The sequence below is a fragment of the Scyliorhinus torazame genome, chromosome 17, assembly GCF_047496885.1.
Source record: "Scyliorhinus torazame isolate Kashiwa2021f chromosome 17, sScyTor2.1, whole genome shotgun sequence".
NCBI lineage: Eukaryota > Metazoa > Chordata > Chondrichthyes > Carcharhiniformes > Scyliorhinidae > Scyliorhinus > Scyliorhinus torazame.
In genome coordinates this window covers 152,676,908-152,696,035 of record NC_092723.1, presented here as the reverse complement: position 1 = coordinate 152,696,035, position 19,128 = coordinate 152,676,908, and the positions used below count along the sequence as shown (strand labels likewise).

The 19,128-nt window shown below is 46.8% G+C and overlaps 1 protein-coding gene across 1 annotated transcript in view; it reads left to right on the top strand.

Annotated features, from left to right (window-relative positions):
- The window catches only part of LOC140394259 (netrin-3-like), a 381,075-nt gene that overhangs the window by 314,114 nt on the left and 47,833 nt on the right, over positions 1-19,128 (top strand). Inside the window, exon 5 of the mRNA XM_072481304.1 lies at positions 3,817-3,870. Coding sequence (XP_072337405.1) covers positions 3,817-3,870 — 54 coding nt within the window. The remainder of the gene's footprint in view (positions 1-3,816; positions 3,871-19,128) is intronic.

Sequence of the window (19,128 nt, the reverse complement as noted above, 5' to 3'; positions counted from 1 at the left end):
AAGGGACCTCTGAGCAATGTCTATGTGTATGATATATAAAGCTGGCCAGTTAGGCACCAGCAAGGCAGACCCAGTTGGGATCTATTGTGTGATGTATATAATAGTTATTGTAAATAAACTAAGTTTCTTTGAACTACTCGCTGTGGACTTCTTTGTGGCCCTATAAAAGCCAACAATTTTATGCTGGAAAGGATAGACTCCGTGCTTTGCATGAAGCCCTGTGCCAGATCAGAGCTAGATTCCTCTATGCTCCATGACACTGATCACTAACCTTCTATTCAACTCAAAAATAAATTACCGTGAATGTTGGAAATTCAAAATAAAAACAGAAAATGTTAGAAATGCTCAGCAGGTCTGGCAGCATATGTGGAGGGAGAAAGAGAGTTGAAGTTTCAAGTCAAAGACCTTTCATCTTTCTATCAGGCCAGCCAATGCAACAAACATTGGCGTGTGTCTACCCATCAACCAAATCCTCTTTGTGTAACCTGACCCTCCAATAGCCTGGCACCAGTGCTAACCTGACCCATACCCCGTTTGCTATACACTCATTACATGTGACTCATTACACACCGCTCCCAGTGTTAAGCTTTCCTTTAGCATATGCATGAAGCTGGATTCCGGGGCTATGTCCCCACACCGGCGTGGGAATGGTGGCGTTTTACTCCAGAAAACCTGGTGCAAAACAGCCACTGATTCCCCGTTTTGCTGGGGGCTAGCAGGACGGCAGCGTAGAGCACCCAGCTCTAGCTGCCGATATGCCCCGGGTCCGTGGCCGCGCATGCACACGGGGTCGGGCCTCAAGCGATGTCCTGGTTTTGGCGTCGGCGACGGGAGAATCCAGCCGTGGTGTCTATATCTGAGCTGATGGGTATAAACTCTGTTATCTAGCTACCAACTCCATCCCTCTCCCTGGAACTACCTGTGCTTGCATCAGACTGTTTACAGCCTCAGTGTCACAGTTGAGCTCAAGATGAACAACATTGCCCAATCTCTCTCCCACCTCAACTTATCTGTTGATCAAACCCTCATTCATGCCTTTGTTCACCCTCAACTTGGCTATTGCAACACACTCCTAGCTGGTCTCCAAGATTCTACCTGTGTAAACTTGTGGTCCATCAAAACTTTGTTATAACCATGTCTAAACTGGCAGCAAGTCCCATTCACCCTATTATCCCTGTACTTGTTGACCTACATTGACTCCCAGTTAAGCAATCCCTCCATGTTCTTGCCCCTCCTGGTGTATGTAATCTCCTCCAGCCTTATGAACCTCTGAGTTCTTTGCACTTCTACAACTCTGGCCCCTTGAGCATCCCTGATTTTAATTGCTTCAGCATTGGTGACTGTGCCTTCAGTTGTTTTGGCTTTAAACTATGGACTTCTCTCTGAAAACCTCTAAACCTCCCTAACTATTTTTCCTCCTTTAAAACTCTTCCCAAAACCTACCTCCTTGAACATACATTTTGTCACCTAGCCTAATATCTCCAAAGTATCAAATTTTGTTTTATAATTTATATTAGGTTAAAGGTGTTACATAAATAGAATGAAGTTGGTATTATTATGGTCCGATTGGTAAGAGTGGAACCAGGTCAGAGCTGAATTGGACAGAAAGTTGCTGAAGATGATGGTGTAGTCGACCATCAAAGATTGAGGAAATAATAGCAAGGATAAGGAGGTGAATAATATGTCATGATCACAGAGGAAGTTGGTTGTGACAAGTATACAAACCAGACCAGACAGATTGAAATGTGAAGTTGCAGGAAGAAAAGGACAGAGATTTTGGAGGCACCAGTGTGTCCCCGGAATCTGGAAAGGAAAGGGAGATGCGGATGGGCAGTAGGATGGAGGAGTTGTTTGTTTTTTGAGGATAGGGAATTATGATAATACATTTGGAAGCTGGAGAGGGGACAATATTTGAGGCACCTGATAAAATGCAGTTTAACCGATCATTCTATAATGTATTTCCTCTGTTGTTTAGCTTTGTGGGCTAGAACTTGCGTTGTTCCATTCCTAGCTAGCTGAATGCTATGATTTTTTTTTTTTTTAATCAATTTTTATGGGATGTGGGCATTGCTGGCTGGGCCAGCATTTGTTGCCCATCCCTCACTGCCCTCCATTTCAGATGGTGTTTGGGAATCAACCACATTGTTGTGGATTGGAGCCACATGTAGCCAGACTAGGCAAGGATGGTAGATCGCCTTGCTTAAAGGACATTAATAATCCAGTTGGGTTTTTAAGACAATCGACAATGGTTTCAGTAACTTTCAATTCCATATTCATTGAATTAAAAATTTCACCATCTGCTGCGGTGGGATTTGAAACCAGGAACCCAGATGTTAAGAAGGAATTGTAGATCTTTCCTCCTGGACATCAGGTAGAATTGAAGCCATCATCATCATCCCCACCAGGAACTGCAACACAATCTCAAAATCCTGTAAGTGCTAGAACTGTGAATATAAAACAGAAAAGGTTGGAAATACTCAGTACGTCTGGCAGCTTCTCTGGAGATAGAGACAGAGTTAACATTTCAGGTTGAGAATCTCTTCTCAGATCTTGAGGTTCCATACCTTCTCTTGCATTTCTGCTCTCTCCGATTCCCCTCACTCCGAGTGCAATGATAGGGTTCCCCTTGTTCTCCCCTTGTTCTCATCGTCCATCTTCAATGGATCATCCTCTGCCATTTCTGCCACCTCCAATCTATTGCACCATCAAATATATTTTCCCCTCCACTCCCCTTTCAGAATTCTGAAGGGACCATTCCCTCCATGGCACCCTGGTCCACCCTTCAGACATTCCCAATATCCCCTCCCTTTCCTACGGCACTTTCCATGCAAGCACAGAAAATGTTTTTATGGGATGTGGGCATTTTTGTGGCCACCTTTTTACCTTCTCCCTTCTAAATGTCCAAGGTACCAAACTCTCTTTCCAGGTAACAGTGAATTAATTGTACTTCTTTCAATTTAGTACACTGTATTCGCTACTCATGATGTAGTTTCCGCTACACTGGGGATACCAAACACAGACCAGGTGACTGCTTTTTGGAACACGTCCATTCAATCCACAAGCATGACCCTGAGCTTGTAATTTCAATTTGCCACTTTGCTCCCACTCTGATCTTTCCATTCTTAGCCTCCTGCAGAGTTCCAATGAAGCTCAATGAAAGCTCCAGGAATGGACACTTAACAGCCTTCCAGACTCAACATTGAGTACAACAGTTTCAGATTGTAACCTCCCCCCCCCCCCCATTTTTTAGAACAGTAGCTGTTCCCATCTCCTCGAGACTCACATTCCAGTTTGTTACTTGCCCCATTACCATTTTCTTTTGCCTTGCATATCATCCATTTAGTCAATCTCCCTTGCCTTCCACCCTTCCCGTTTGTTCTTCTACTTCCACTATTCCCTGGCTCTGCTTAAAACCTGTCACATCTGTAACTTTTCCAGTTCCGATGAAAGGCCTTCAACCTAAAATGAACTCTGTTTCTATCTCCACAGATGCTGCCTGCCAGATAGTTATTTCCAGAATTTCCTGTTTTTATTCCCCAAGAACTCAGTTTCCTAGCCCTCACCCTATCCCTCATTCTATCCCTCACTCTTTTCCTTGTTCCATCCCTTCCCCCTGACCACTCTCTCACTAACCTAATTTAACCTAATAATTAAGCCAAGATACAGATGTCATGGAAGGAAGGATATAATTGAGTATTGAGGTTAGCTCTGAATGTTCATTTAGCTGAAAAATAAGATTGACAGGGAATTTAAGAGATTGCTGTGTATTTTCCACATGTTGCCTAAAACTGCATCTCTCAATTTTTGTTCACACAGAAATCCCAACTGTGTCCCCACGATGGGTGGCAAGTAGCACAGAGGAGCCTGCAGGTGAGTGAAAAGCAGGTGGTTGCAGTCTTACAAGCAGAATGATATACCGAGACTTCCTTTAAAGGAGCATAAGCTGGCACAGTGGACTTTAACCTCAGAGGCAGCAACATTGAGTCCATAAACGTGAATCTAGCAGAGGATCACAAGCCGCATGGTATTCTTTGTGAGGCTGTGTGGTTCTGTGTTTTACTGTGTGGTTCATTGTGGTTCTGTGTGGTTTTCTGTGTGCTGCTGAAATTATTTGTCACTGCAGAACTTTATAGGTGGCGGGTTTTCCCATCCCACTACCAAAGAGGGTGCTGGAGAATGCACCCTGCTGTTACCAGTTTCCCTGCAGTCATTTAATGCTCCAGCATTCATTGGCTGGAGTTGAGATTTCTGCCACTAACTCAGCAGGAAGTTGCTCCTCAGAGAGATGCCAGCCAATCTGATTTACCAGCAGCTCTGTAGTCTCAGCAATGCCAACAGGAGCAGTGGCCACTGCTGGGACCACAATCCCACCAGTCTAAGTGCTGGAATCCACAGGACCAGCTAGATGTTGGGTTTTGTGCTGAGGACAGGAAGGGGGGTCCACAGGTGGGGGGAGAGGAAGGCGGGCTCTTGATGGAGAGGCTAGTGATGGGGGGTCTTGGGCAGATCTTGGGGGTGGTGTGAATAGATTGGGGCCTTGGAAAAAGACGATCTGCAGAATTTTCCAGTCCCTTGTCTGAAAACCCCCTGGCAGGGGACCATACAATTTTGCCCCATGTGTTACCGTTTGATCCTGTGTGGTTCTGTTTTGACTCGGTGGTTCTGTGTGGTTCAACACAGGAACATAGGAAATAGAAGACATTTGGCTCGTCGAGCCTGCTCTGGCATTCAGCTAATCATGTTGATCTTCTATCTCAAGGCCATTTTCCTCCTGCACTATCCCTCCGCCCTTTGAAGCCTTTAATATCTAAAGACTTGTCAATGTCCCTCTTGAACATACTCAATGACTAAGTCTCCACTGCCCTCTGAATAGAAAATGCCAAAGATTCACCTCTAACTGATGATATTCCTCTCAATTCTAAATGTCCTACCCCTTATTCTGACACTATGTCCCCATACCCCTAGCCAGTAGAAGCATTCATCCTGCATCTATCCTGTCAAGTCTTGTAAGAATTACGTATGTTTGAATGCGATCACCTCTTATTCTTCTAAAGTCCAGTGAATACAGGACTAGTCTCCTCAATCTATTCTCATAGGACAATCTTGCCTTCCCAGAAATTGGGTGAATTGGTGAAGCTTCGCTGCGCTCCCTCTTTGGCAAATATATGCTTCCTTAGGTAAGAGGACCAAACGTCCACATAGTGCTCCAGGTGCAATCAAGGCTTTCTATTCCTTTACTCAAATCATTTTGCAATAAAGGTCAGTGCACCATTGACTTCCTACTTGTTTGCTGCACCTGCATGTCATTTTTCAGTGACTCGTGAACAAGGACACTCAGGTCCCTTTGAACATCAACATTTCCCAATCTCTCACCATTTGGGGAATGCTCTGACTTTTTGTTTTTCCTACCAAAGTGGATAACTTCACATTCTTCCACATTATAATCCATCTGCAATGTTCTTACCAACTCACTAAGACTGTTCCACCAAGCTTTGTGTCATCAGCAAAATTGGAAATATTACAATTGATCCCCATTTCCAAATCATTGATATAGATTGCGAATAACTGATGCCCGAGCACTGAGGTATCCCATTAGTCACAGTCTGCTAACCTGAGAATAACCTTACTCTCTGTTTTCTGTCATTGACCAGTTCTCAATCCATGGCAATATATTACCCTCAATTCCATGTGCTCTACTTTTGTTTACTAACCTCTTGCGTGGGATCTTATTGAAAGTTTTCCGAACATCCAAAAGCACCACATCTACTAGTTCCCCCATATCTACTCTGCCAGTTAAGTCCTCAAAAAACTTCAATATGTTTGTCAAACATGAGGCTGGATTCTCCAAAAATGGGGCTATGTCCCCATGCCAGCGTAAAAACCTTTCCTTAAGAAAGTCCTGTGCGATTCTCCTACCTGCAGGGGCTGGCAGAGTGCTCCTCCCAGCTCTGGCTGTGGATACGGGGCCCCGCACTTCCGGTTGGGAGTTCGCGCATGTGCACTGCGGTGGCCATGGCGTGCAACATGGTGGACTCGCACTGCGGACTGTCATCAAATCTACATGCACCACTAATTTCCTGATTAATATTTTCCCCTACATTACCATTATTGTTTGGTTGCCTACAAACAGCTCCCACCAATTTTTGCTACCCCTTGCTGTTTCCTGGCTCCACCCATACAGACTCTACACCTTGTTCTTCCAATCCAAAATCCCCTCTCACCAATGTACTGAACTCATATTTTGCTGATAGCGCTACCCATCTCCTTTTCCTTTGTGCCTATCTTTCCAAAATGTTGAATACTTTGTATCCCTTGGTACCCTGCATCGCCATATCTGTAATGGCAACTAGGTCATACCTATTTACTTCTAATGATGCCCTAACTCCATCTACCTTGCTAGGATTTCTTTGTTATTTGGTTTTGGGATGTGGGCACCACTGGCTAGGCCAGCAGTCTTTGTCCATCCCTAATTATCCTTGAGAAGATGATAGTGAGCTGTCTTCCTGAATTCTGCAGCCTATGTGTTGTCTGAACACCACAGTGCTGTTAGCAAGTTCCAGGATGTTTACCGGGTGACAGTGAAGGAACAACAATATTTTGCCAAGTCAGGATGGCGAGTGACTTGGAGTGGAACTTGTAGGTGGTGCTGTTCCCCTGTATCTGCTGCCCTGACCATCTAGGTGGTAGAGGTTGTGGGTTTGGATGGTGCTTGTAATAACCCTCATGGGATCCACGGTGTTCACTCAATTGATTTCCCTCTGGGGCTCGTGGAATATAAACTCCCCCCGTTGAGAGGTGGAGGTCTCGCAGCTGGGACTTGTGAACCAGGCACTTAAAAGACAGCCAGGATTGGAACCGGCATGATCGATAGTCCCAGCTGGGACTAATGTGCTTTGTACCACATTGCGACCTTTACTTTTGTTTGACTAAATAACCTTTCTTGTTAAACCTTTCTGGGTCTCCTGAGGATATTATAGTACGGTCAAAGGAGAAGAAGAAGAAAAAGAAGAAGGTGTAATGTACACACTGTAGCCACTTTGTATCGGCAATAGGGCAGCTCGGTAGCAATGTGGATAGCACAATTGCTTCACAGCTCCAGGGTCCCAGGTCGATTCCGGCTTGGGTCACTATCTGTGCGGAGTCTGCACATCCTCCCCGTGTGTGCATGGGTTTCCTCCGGGTGCTCCGGTTTCCTCCCACAGTCCAAAGATGTGCAGGTTAGGTGGATTGGCCATGATAAATTGCCCTTAGTGTCCAAAATTGCCCTTAGTGTTGGGTGGGGTTACTGTGTTATGGGGATAGGGTGCAGGTGTTGACCTTGGACAGGGTGCTCTTTCCAAGAGCAGACTCGATGGGCCGAATGGCCTCCTTCTGCACTGTAAATTCTATGATAATCTATGGAGGGGGTGAATGTTGAAGGTGGTAGATGGAGTGCAAGTCAAGCGGGCTGCTTTGTCCTGGGTCATGTCGAGCTTCTTGAGTGTTGTGGGAGCTGCACTCATCCAGGCAAGTGAAGTGTATTCCATTACACTCCTGAATTAATGCCTTGTAGATAATTGACAGGATTGGGGGAGGCAGGAGGTGAGTTACTCACCACAGGACTACCAACCTCTGACCTGCTCTTGTAGCTACAGTATTGATGTAGAATGTCTACAGCACAGAAAGGAGGCCAGTCAGTCCATCAAGTCTGCACCGACCCTCTGAAAGAGCATTCTACCCAACCCCACTCCCTGCCCTATCCCAATAACCCCTTAACCTAAACACAATCTGTGGGAGGAAACCAGAGCACCTGGAGGAAAACTACGCAGACACGGGAGGACATGCAAACGCCACACAAACAGTTACCCAAGGCCGGAAGTGAGCCAAGGTCCCTGGCGCTGTGAGGCAGCAGTGCTAACCACTGTGCCACCATGCTGCCTCACTGGTCTTGTTCTGTTTCTGGTCAGTGGTCACCCCAGGATGTTGATAGTGAAGAATTCAGCGATGGTGATGTCATTGAGTGTCAAAGGGAGATGGTTAGATTCTCTGAATCTGAGATTATTAGATTAGTTGAAGATGGTTGGGCCTCAGAAACTACCCTGAGGTACGACTGGGGCTGAGATGACTGATGTTCCACAACCACAACCATCTTCCTTTATGCAAGGTATGACTCTAACCAGCGAGAGTTTTCTCCAATACCCGTTGACCCGAATGTTGCTGGGGCTCCATGATGCCATACTCGGTTAAATGTTGCCTTGATGTCAGGGGAAGTCACTCTCATTTTATCTTTTAAGTTCAACTCTTTTGTCCATGCTTGGATCAATGCTTAATGAGGTTGGGAGTTGAGTGGTATGGCAGAACCTAAGCTGAGTGTCAGTGAGCAAGTTATCGCTGAGTAAATGCTGCCTGATAGCATAAGTTCATAAGATATAGGAGCAGAATTAGGCCAATCGAGTCTGCTCTGCCGTTCGATCTCATCGTGGCCTTAACTCACTCTCCTGCCCGTACAGGGCTAACTCGCTGGCTTTGAAAGCAGACCAAGGCAGGCCAGCAGCACGGTTCAATTCCCGTAACAGCCTCCCCGAACAGGCGCCGGAATGTGGCGACTAGGGGCTTTTCACAGTAACTTCATTTGAATCCTACTTGTGACAATAAGCAATTTTCATTTTCATTTCATTTCATTTCTCCTTAACACTTCAACCCATTACCAATTAAAAATCTTTCTAATTCCTCCTTAACTTTACTCACTGTTCCAGCATTACTGTAGTCTGGGGTAGCAAATTCCATAGATCCACAACCCTTTTGGAAAAGTAGTTTCTCCTCAAATATGTTTTAAATTTGCTACAAATTTGCGCTGTTGATGACACTTTCCATCACTTTGTTGATGATTAAGAGTAGGCTGATGGGGCATTAATAGGCATTAATTGGCTGACATAGAACATACAGTGCAGAAGGAGGCCATTCGGCCCATCGAGTCTGCACTGACCCACTTAAGCCCTCACTTCCACCCTATCCCCGTAACCCAATAACCCCTCCTAACCTTTTTGGTCACTAAGGGCAATTTAGCATGGCCAATCCACCTAACCTGCATCTCTTTGGACTGTGGGAGGAAACCGGAGCACCCGGAGGAAACCCACACAGACACGGGGAGAACGTGCAAACTCCGCACAGACAGTATCCCAGCGGGGAATCGAATCTGGGACCCTGGCGCTGTGAAGCCACAGTGCTAACCAGCTGCTGGGTGGATTTGTCCTGCATTTTGAGGACAGGACATACCTGGGCAATTTTCCACATTGTCGAGTAGATGCCAATGTTATAGCTGTACTGGAACAGCTTGGCTACAGATGCTGTTGTTCTGGAGCACAAGTCTTTAGTTTTATTGCCAGAATGTTGTTAAGAACCATAGCCTTTTCAAAAAGCACAGGGAGAGAGGTGAGAGTTCATTTCAAAAAGCGTGGGGAGAGAGGAGAGAGTTCATTTTGAACTTCGGATCATCTGGGAGGAAGAGTGGGTGACAGAGAGAGGTTTCAGGGAGATAGCCACACCCAAGTTTCAGAGACCATTTCTCGGGACCTCTTACCTGAAAAAACAGGCAGGAAGTCGTGGGAACAGCAGCCGGTGGGCGGAGCCGAGCGGGCGGTAAGTGAATACATCCAGCACGGGGCGGATTCGTGCCCAGTATTTCTTTTTGCTTTTAAATCTCTTTGGGAATTCAGATCAGAGGGGATGGAGGTTGGGGCAGTTGCATGCTCCTCCTGTAGGATGTGGGAGGTAAGGGACACCACTAGTGTCCCCATTGACTACACCTGCAGGAAGTTCACCCTACTCTAGCTCCTTGGAGGCCGTGTTAGGGAACTGGAGCTGGAGCTGGATGAACTTCGGATCATCCGGGAGGCAGAGGGGGTGATAGAGAGGAATTTCAGGGAGGTAGCCGCACTCAAGGTTTAGGACAAGAGTAGCTGCGTTACAGTCAGGAGAAGGAAAGGGAACAGGCAGACAGTGCAGGGATCCCATGTGGCCGTTCCCCTTCAAAACAAGTATACCATTTTGGATCCCTTTGGGAGGGATAACCTACCAGGGGAAGGCCATAGCGGCCAGGTCTCTGGCACTGAGCCTGGCTCTGTGGCTCAGAAGGGAGTGGGGGAGGGGGAATAGAAAAGCGATAGTGATCGGAGACTCAATGGTTAGAACATAGAACATAGAACATAGAACGATACAGCGCAGTACAGGCCCTTCGGTTAGGGGAACTGATAGGAGATTCTATGGTTGCGAACAAGACTCCTGGAATAGATGTCATAGAATTTACAGTGCAGAAGGAGGCCATTCGGCCCATCGAGTCTGCACCAGCTCTTGGAAAGAGCACCCGACCCAAGCCCACACCACCCTATCCCCATAACCCAGTAAACCCCACTCAACCAACACTAAGGGCAATTTTGGACACTGAGGGCAATTTTGGACACTAAGGGCAATTTAGCATGGCCAATCCACCTAACCTGCACATCTTTCGACTGTGGGAGGAAACTGGAGCACCCGGAGGAAACCCACGCACACACGGGGAGAACGTGCGGACTCCGCACAGACAGTGACCCAGCCGGGAATCGAACCTGGGACCCTGGAGCTGTGAAGCAATTGCGCGAACCACTTTGCTACCGTGCTGCCCAATGTATGTTGCCTCCTGGGTGCCAGGGTCAGGGATGTCTTGGATAGAGACTACAGGATTCTTAGGGTGAGGGGGGATAACCAGAAGTCGTGGTGCACATTGGCACCAACAACATAGCTAAGAAAAGGGATGAGGATCTAAAAAGTGATTTTAGGGAGTTAGGTTGGAAGCTAAAGAGCAGGACAAGCAGAGTAGTAATCTCAGGATTGTTACCGGTGTTACGTGCTGGTAAGGCAAGGAACAGAGAAAGAGTGCAGCTGAACACGTGGCTACAGGGCTGGTGCAGGAGGGAAGGCTTCAGATATGTAGAACATTGGGATACCTTCTGGGGAAGGCGGGTACATGAAGGACGGGTTGCACCTAAACTGGAGGGGCACCAATATCCTGGGCAGGAGGTTTGCTGGAGCTATTCGGGAGGGTTTAAACTAGTTTGGCAGGGGTATGGGAACTAAAGTTATGGAGCAGAGGATAGGATAGCTGTTGAACGGGCAGAAATAGTATGCAGCGAGTCTGTGAGGAAGGATAGACAGTTGATAGGGCAAAGTTACCCGAAGTGGGATGGGTTAAAGTGTGTCTGTTTCAATGCAAGGAGTGTCAGGAATAATGGATATGAACTTAGAGCATGGATCAGTACTTGGAACTATGATGTTGTGGCCATTACAGAGACATGGATTTCACAGGGGCAAGAATGGTTGTTAGATGTTCCGGGGTTTAGATGTTTTAAGAAGAATAGGGAGGGAGGTAAAAGAGGAGGGGGACTTGCACTGTTCATTAGAGAGTGCATCACAGGTGCAGAAAAGGAGGTAGTCGAGGACTGGTTTACCTCAGTGGACTAGACAGCTGGTTTGTGATGCAGAACAAGGCCTGCAGTGTGGGTTCAATTCCCGTACCAGCTGAGAATTCTGAATTCTCCCTCTGTGTACCCGAACAGGCGTCGGAATGTGGCGACGAGGGGCTTTTCACAGTAACTTCATTGCAGTGTTAATGTAAGCCTACTTGTGACAATAAAAGGTTATTTATTTATTTAGGAGGGTTTGTCTACTGAGTCAGTATGGGTGGAAGTCAGAAACAAGAAAGGAGCAGTAACATTTGTGGGAGTTTTCTATAGACTCCCAAATAGCAGCAGAGAGAAGGAGGAACAGATTGGGCGACAGATCTTGGAAAGGTGCAGAAGTAGCAGAGTTGTTGTCATGGGTGACTTCAACTTCCCTAATATTGACTGAAACCTCCTTTGTGCAAATAGTTTGGATGGAGCAGATTTTGTCAGGTGTGTCCAGGAAGAATTCCTGACTCAATATGTAGATAGGCCGACTGGGGGGTGGGGGGGTGGGAGGGTCATTTTGGATTTGGTGCTTGGCAACGAACCAGGTCAGGTCTCGGTGGGAGAGCATTTTGGTGACAGTGACCACAACTCCTTGAACTTTACCATAGTCATGGAGAGGGATAGGAACAGACAGTATGGGAAGGTATTTAATTGGGGGAGGGGAAATTATACTGCTATCAGACAGAGCTGAGGAGCATAAATTGGGAACAGATGTTCTCAGGGAAATGCACAACAGTAATGTGGGGGTTGTTTAAGGAGCACTTGCTGCGAGTGCTGGATAGTTTTGTCCCACTGAGACAAGGAAGGAATAGTAAGGTGGAGGAGCCTTGGATGACAAGAGAAATGGAGCTTCTAGTCAAGAGGAAGAAGGAAGCTTACTTAAGGTTGAGGAAGCAAGGATCTGGCACGGCTCTAGTGGGTTACGAGGTAGCCAGGAAGGAACTCAAAAATGGACTTAAGAGAGCTAGAAGGGGGCATGAAAAAGCACTGGTGAGAAGGTTAGGGGAAATCCCAAGGCGTTCTACACTTATGTGTGAAATAAGAGGATGATCAAAGTGAGAGTAGGGCCGATTAGGGATCTTGTGCCTAGAGTCTGAGGAGGTGGAGGATGCCATAAATGAATATTTTGCTTCAGTATTCACCAGAGGGAGATGGACCTTGTTGCTCATGAGAACAGCGTGAACCAGGTTAATAGGCTCGAACAGGTTTATATAAAGAAGGAGGATGTGCTGGAAATTTTGAAAAGCATCAGGATAGATAAGTCCCCTGGGCCAGACGGGATATACCCAAGGTTTCTACGGGAAGCGAGGGAGGAGATTGCTGTGCCGCTGGCGATGATCTTTGCGTCATCACTCTCCACTGGAGTAGTACCGGATGATTGGAGGGAGGCGAATGTTATTCCCGTGTTCAAGAAAGGGAATAGGGAATTCCCTGGTAATTACAGACCAGTCAGTCTTATGTCTGTGGTGAGCAAAATACTGGAAAGGATTCTGAGAGATAGGATTTATGATTATTTATAAAAACATAGTTTGATTAAAGATAGTTGGCATGGCTTTGTGAGGGGCAGATCATGCCTCACAAGCCTCATTGAATTCTTTGAGGATGTGACGAGACACATTGAAGAAGGTCGGATAGTGGATGTGGTGTATATGGATTTCAGTAAGGCATTTGATAAGGTTCCCCATGGTAGGCTCATTCAGAAAGTTAGAGGGCATGGGATACAGGGAAATATGGCTGCCTGGACTCAGAATTGGCTGGCCGAAAGAAGACAGCAAGTGGTAGTGAATGGAAAGTATTTCACCTGGAGGTCGGTGACCAGTGGTGTCCCGCAGGGATCTGTTCTGTGACCGCTGCTCCTTATGGTTTTTATAAATGACTTGGATGAGGACGTGGAAGGTTGGGTTAGTAAGTTTGCCAATGACACAAAGGTTGGTGGAGTAGTAGGTAGTGTCGAGGGCTGTTGCAGGTTACAACAGGATATTGACAGCATGCAGAGCTGGGCTGAGAAGTGGCACATGGAGTTCAACCTAGATAAATGTGAAGTGATTCATTTTGGAAGGTCCGGACAAACAGGACGAGTTTGGGGTACTTCGGTCTGAATCGGGGGATGAGGCAGGGGGGGTGCGCTCTCCCCATTGCTTTTTGCTCTGATAATAGAGCCGTTGACAATGGAGCTCAGAGCATTGAGTGGTTGGAAAGGGACTGAGCGGGTGGGGTTGAGCACAGAGTCCTGTTGTATGCGGACTTTCTTCTCATATATTTCAGACCTGGTGGGCAGTTTTGATAGGATCATGGAGATCCTGAGAGAATTTGACCATTTTCCAGGGTATAAGTTGAACATTGGGAAAAGCGAGGTGTTACCGATTAGGGTGCAGGAGAGAAGGCTAGGGGAGTGGCTGTTCCTGGTGGTGGGGGCGAGTTTTCGGTATCTTGGGATACAGGTGGTGCGGAGCTGGGTGCAGCTGCATAAACTGAATTTGGCATGACTGGTGGAGGGAATGAAGGCGGATTTTAAGAGGTGGGATGTGTTGCCGTTGTCACTGGCTGGGCATGTGCAGACGGTAAAATGACTGCTGCCAGGATCTTGTTCATGTTCCAGAACCTTCCCATTTTTGTTTTCAAGTCCTTTTTTAGGAAGGTGAATGGGATAATTTTGGGGTCCGTATGGGCGGGGAGGACCCCGCTGTGAGGAGGATGTTTTTGGAGAGGGAGCAAAGAGACCAGGGGGGGTGGGGGGGAGGGGGGGGGAGGGGGGGGGGCTGCTGGCATTGCCGCGCTTGATGAACTATTATTGGTCTGCTAATATCGCAATGGTTGGCAAATGGGCAGTGGTGGAGGGGTCGGTGTGGGAGCAGATGAAGGTTGTGTCATGTAGGGGGATGAATCTGAGGGCACTGTTGTTGGCACCCCTTTCGTTCTCGCCAGTCTGGTAATCCACAAGCTCGGTGACGGTCTCAGCATTGCAAGTTTGGAACCAGTGCAGGCAGAATCTCGGGTTGGAAGGCATGTCTCTGTGGGCATCGATATGCAATAATCACAGGTTTGTGCCAGCGGGGCTGAATGGGAGGCTCCGGGGTGGCGACAAGTGGGGATAGAGTACTTCAGGGACTTGCTTTTAGGGGACATGTTTGCAGCCTGGAAGAGCTGGAGGAAACATACGAGTTGCCAAAGGTGAATGGGTTTAGATACCTGCAGCTGAGGGACTTTGTGAGGAGAGAGGTGACGTCCTTCCCAGGGCTGCCGCAGATAAGCTGTTGCCCAAGGATGAAATTGGGAAGAGGAGATGTCAAACATTTATGTAGAGCTGATGGAAAGGGATGGCACTCTGGTGGAGGAGATCTAGTGCAAATGGGAGGAGGGGTTGGGTGAGGAGGTGAGGGTCTGGATGTGGAAGGAAGCCCTGCGGAGCGTGAACGTGGCCTCGCCGTGTGCGAGGTTGTGCCTCATCTAATTTAAGGTGGTGCATAGGGCTCACATGACGGTTGCGAGGATGAGCCGGTTCTTTGCAGGGGTTGGAGGATGGGCGTGGGCGGTGTGCGGTGGAACACGGAAATCACGTTCACATGTTCTGGGCATGTCCAAAGCTGAGGGAGTTCTGGCAAGGGTTCTTGGATGTCATGTCCGAGATTTGGGGTCTGGGGTGGCACCAAGTCCGGAGGTAATGATATTTGGAATGTCGGAAGATCCGGGAGTTCAGGTGGGGAAAAGATGGATATCTTGGCCTTTGCCTCCCTGATATCCCGGAGACGGATTTTGTTGAACTAGCAGAACTAGGAGCTGCCAAAGGCAGGGGTGTGGGTGAGCGACCTGGCAGAATTCCTGCACTTGGAAAAGGTTAAGTTAGCCTTAAGGGGAGCGGAGGAGGCGTTCACCCGGAGGTGGCAGCCGTTAATCAATACTTTCAGGTAAATGAAGTCATGGGGGGAGGTTTCGGCGTTTGTTTCTGATTTGTTCATTGTTTTGGGGGAAGAAAGGGGGGAAACTAAGGGGGTGGGGAGAGTTGTGGGCTTGGTATCAGGGTTATTGTGGGCCTGTGTTTGTTGTTCCTGTGGATTTCTGGGTTTCTGATATTTTTATGTAAATGGGCAAAATACCTTTCATAAAAATATATATTTTTTAAAGAACCATGGCCTTTGCAGTATCCAGTATCTTCAGCTGTTTCTTGTTACCACGTATATGTGCAAAATACCTTTGATAAAAATATTTTAAAAAAGGAACCATAGCCTTTGCAGTATCCAGCATCTTCAGCTGTTTCTTGTTATAACATGGAGTGAATCAAATTTGCTGACGACTGTGATCTGGGGACCTCCAGAGGAGATCAAGATGGATCATCCACTTGACACTTCTGGTTGAAGATGGCCGCAAATGCTACTTTTGCACTGATGTGCTGGGCTCCCCCATCATTCTGGATGGGGATATTTTTGGGCCTCCTCCTGTTAATTCTTTAATTGTCCATCACCATTCACAACTTGTTGTGGCAGGACTGCAGATCTTAGATTGATCCATTGGCAGTAGGATCACTTAGCTTTGTCTATCTCAGTATGTTTCTGGTGTTTGGCATGAAGGTAGTCCTGTGTTGCAACAGATCGAGTATCTTTAATTCTGCCTTTTTTAACACTTTTCCAGACTTTAACCAGATCTAGTTTTGGCCTTTGTTTCCATGGCCTTCCAATTTTGCTTACTACTTTTTTTCTACCACTAGTAGTTTTGCTTCTCTCCTTTCTGAATTCCCTCTCAGCTTCCCACCTTCCTGCCAAGCTAGTTTAAACCCTCCCTGTGTATTTCTCTTCTGTATAGTTCTTTGTGTTACTGTGTGTTAGCATATAGTTATGCGTGTGACTGTGTCATTCTGTGTTACGATATGGTTTTGTGTGGCTCCGTGTGTTCCTGTGGTTCTTTGTGTTACTGTGCGGTGTGTTATTGTGTGAATCTGTGTGGTTCTGTCTGTTACCAAGTGTTACTGTTTGAATGGGTGTGGTTGTGTGTGTTACTTTGTGGTTCTTGGTGTTGCTGTGTGTTACCGTGTGGTTCTGTGTGGTTTTGTTATGGTGTACACCAATTGTTTGCCGTTGTTTTACAGCCACGGGCTGAACTGTAGCCAAGTCCAACATGAGGACTCCAGAATTACTGCAGACCATTATTTTTGCTTTAGTCGAACACAACACAGGTCAAATCTGACTGGAGAAAGTTGTTTGTACAAGGGCATCGAGCCACCAGCTGTGAGAATGTTTTCCTAAAAATGAGAAGGGGAGAGAGTAAACAGGTCCTTGTGCCAGTCAGCATGTGCTGATGACATGCCTGCTGTGTTACTGTTTTGATTGGAAAATCAATTGGTTACAATTCTGGTCTGACTGCTGACCAGGCCTCTCTATAACAGGCGGAAAGGGAATCCAAGGAGCCTTCTCAGTGTGAGCAGAAAGTGCACAGCCTGGTGTGCAGAAGCATGAAAGTTCATCCAGTTCCCACCCACAGGCAGGTAATCTGCATTTAGAGCTGCCACAAGAAAACGTTTGGTGAGAATGAAGAAAGAGAAACAGCACAAATTGTTCCGCTGGGAAAACTTGGCACACTGGGAAGTGTAGTGAATCACAGGTACCAATGTGTCAAAATAGCATATTTATCTACCATGCGACACTGATACAATAGCCTATTTTTTTCCATTGTGTGGTACTGTGTAAAACCATGTATAGCAAAATACTGCGTGGCAGCATGTGGGCCTCTGTGACCCTGTGGCCAGAATTTAATGGCCTCTTAAGGGCCTTTATCCACCCAGCCTCATTTTTTAGACTGGCAGGTGTTGGTGAGATCAGTGAACTTTCTCGATCTCAGGTGGGAGGGCGGGAGGTGGGAGGGCCTCAATCTGAAGGCCCCTTCAGATTTGGGATGGCCTCCACTCAGGGATCTTCAGCCGTCCTCCCCACCTCTCTCACAACCTCAATCCCCGATACAGAGATTTCCGTCCACCTGACCACCGAGGGCATCTCCTACTCTCCTATCCCGGGCCCTCTGGTACCTACCTGAAGTGCAGTCCTGGGACTTAGGCTCAGGTACGGTGCTGCAGTACCTCTTCTGACCACTGCAACACTGGGGCTGGAGAGCTGATAGCTAATCTGATTGGCCGAAAGCTCTCCAAGCGGGACTTCCATCCAAGGGCGGTTGAAAGTTCTGCCTGCTGCTAATCAATGCTCAATTGCACATAAAATGGAAGTGGATCTGTCAGAGTTCTGACTCTTAGGATGGCGGGTGTCTGTCCGTGTGGTGTTTGCACATTCTCCCTGTGCCTGAGTGGGTCTCATCCCACAGCCAAAAGATGTGCAGGGTAGGTGGATTGGCCACGCTAAATTGCCCCTCAATTGGTGATGCACTTTCAATTACCACAAAGACGAGAGTCGTGGAATAATCGAGGCTTTATTGAGCAACCGTGTTGTGCCTCCTGTAGCTGGAACCAGAATGGCGGCAGCACCGGCGAGCACACACATTTATACACCACCTACTAGGCGGAGCCAGCAGGCAGGGATTTACCCATGTACCTCTACTATACGGGCAGTGCCGTAATACATGTAATACAACTAGTGGTGACTACCACAATTGGAAACATTTTTTTAAAAGGATGGGGCGGGTGTCGAGGTACTCACCATCCTGAAAATTCAGGCCTGTGTGTACAGGACTGTGTAGTGCATGGGACTGTGTATTGTGTGGGACTGTGTATTGTGTGGGATTGTATACTATGTGGGACACTGTGCTGTTTGTAATTATGTGGGACAGTGTACTGTTTCGGATTCTGTGCAACTGTGTGCTCTATGGGACTGTGTATTGTATGGGGCTGTATATTGTGTAGGGCAGTATACTTTGTGTGACTGTGTTCTCTATGCGACTGCGTGGGACTGTGTACTAGTAACGTGCGCTGTATGGAATTATGGAAATGTGTATTGTGTGGGACTGTGTACTGTGTGCTGTGCTATGTGAGATTGTGTACTGAGATATAAATCAGCTGTGATCTCATTGAATGCAACAACGGTTTCGAGAGGCTGAATGGCCTCTTATTCCTGTGAAATATATGAAGAGGTAATACTAAACATACAATTGGAAATCAAAACACATTAAAGCCAATGTTATTCAGTGGGGATATAAAGTGTAGCATTAGGGATAAGGAAAAAAGCTTTTAAAACATTCAAGGTCCTGGTGGGTAGGAGAATTCAGCCAATTATAAAGTAAGCAAAAGTAGATGAAAACAGTAATGAAGGTAGCCAAGATAAACATTGAATGTGAGGTTACTGAGAACATGTCAGGGAACAGCTCAGGAAAAGAGGGAAGGGTGCCTTAGACGGATATATTCCAGGAATAGCAGAGAAAGAGAAAAACAGCAGCCAATAACAGCAGATAAATGGCTAAAAATGTAATGTACCCACATGTTCTAATAAAGATAGGAATAAGATAATGGAAGTCTGATAAACTGGTAAGAGGTCCCTCAGAGTTGGAAAGAAGTTGGCAATGCTGCACTAATTCAAAAGTGTCAAGACAACTCTTCAAATTAAAGACCAGTAGGTTTAATATCAGTTGTCGGGAAGACATTTTGAATAACTTTAGGTGCAGTTGTACACTTGGCAAAGCAAATGTTGGCGAAGGATGACAAATGGATTCAGCAAAGAAATGTCACATTTAAATA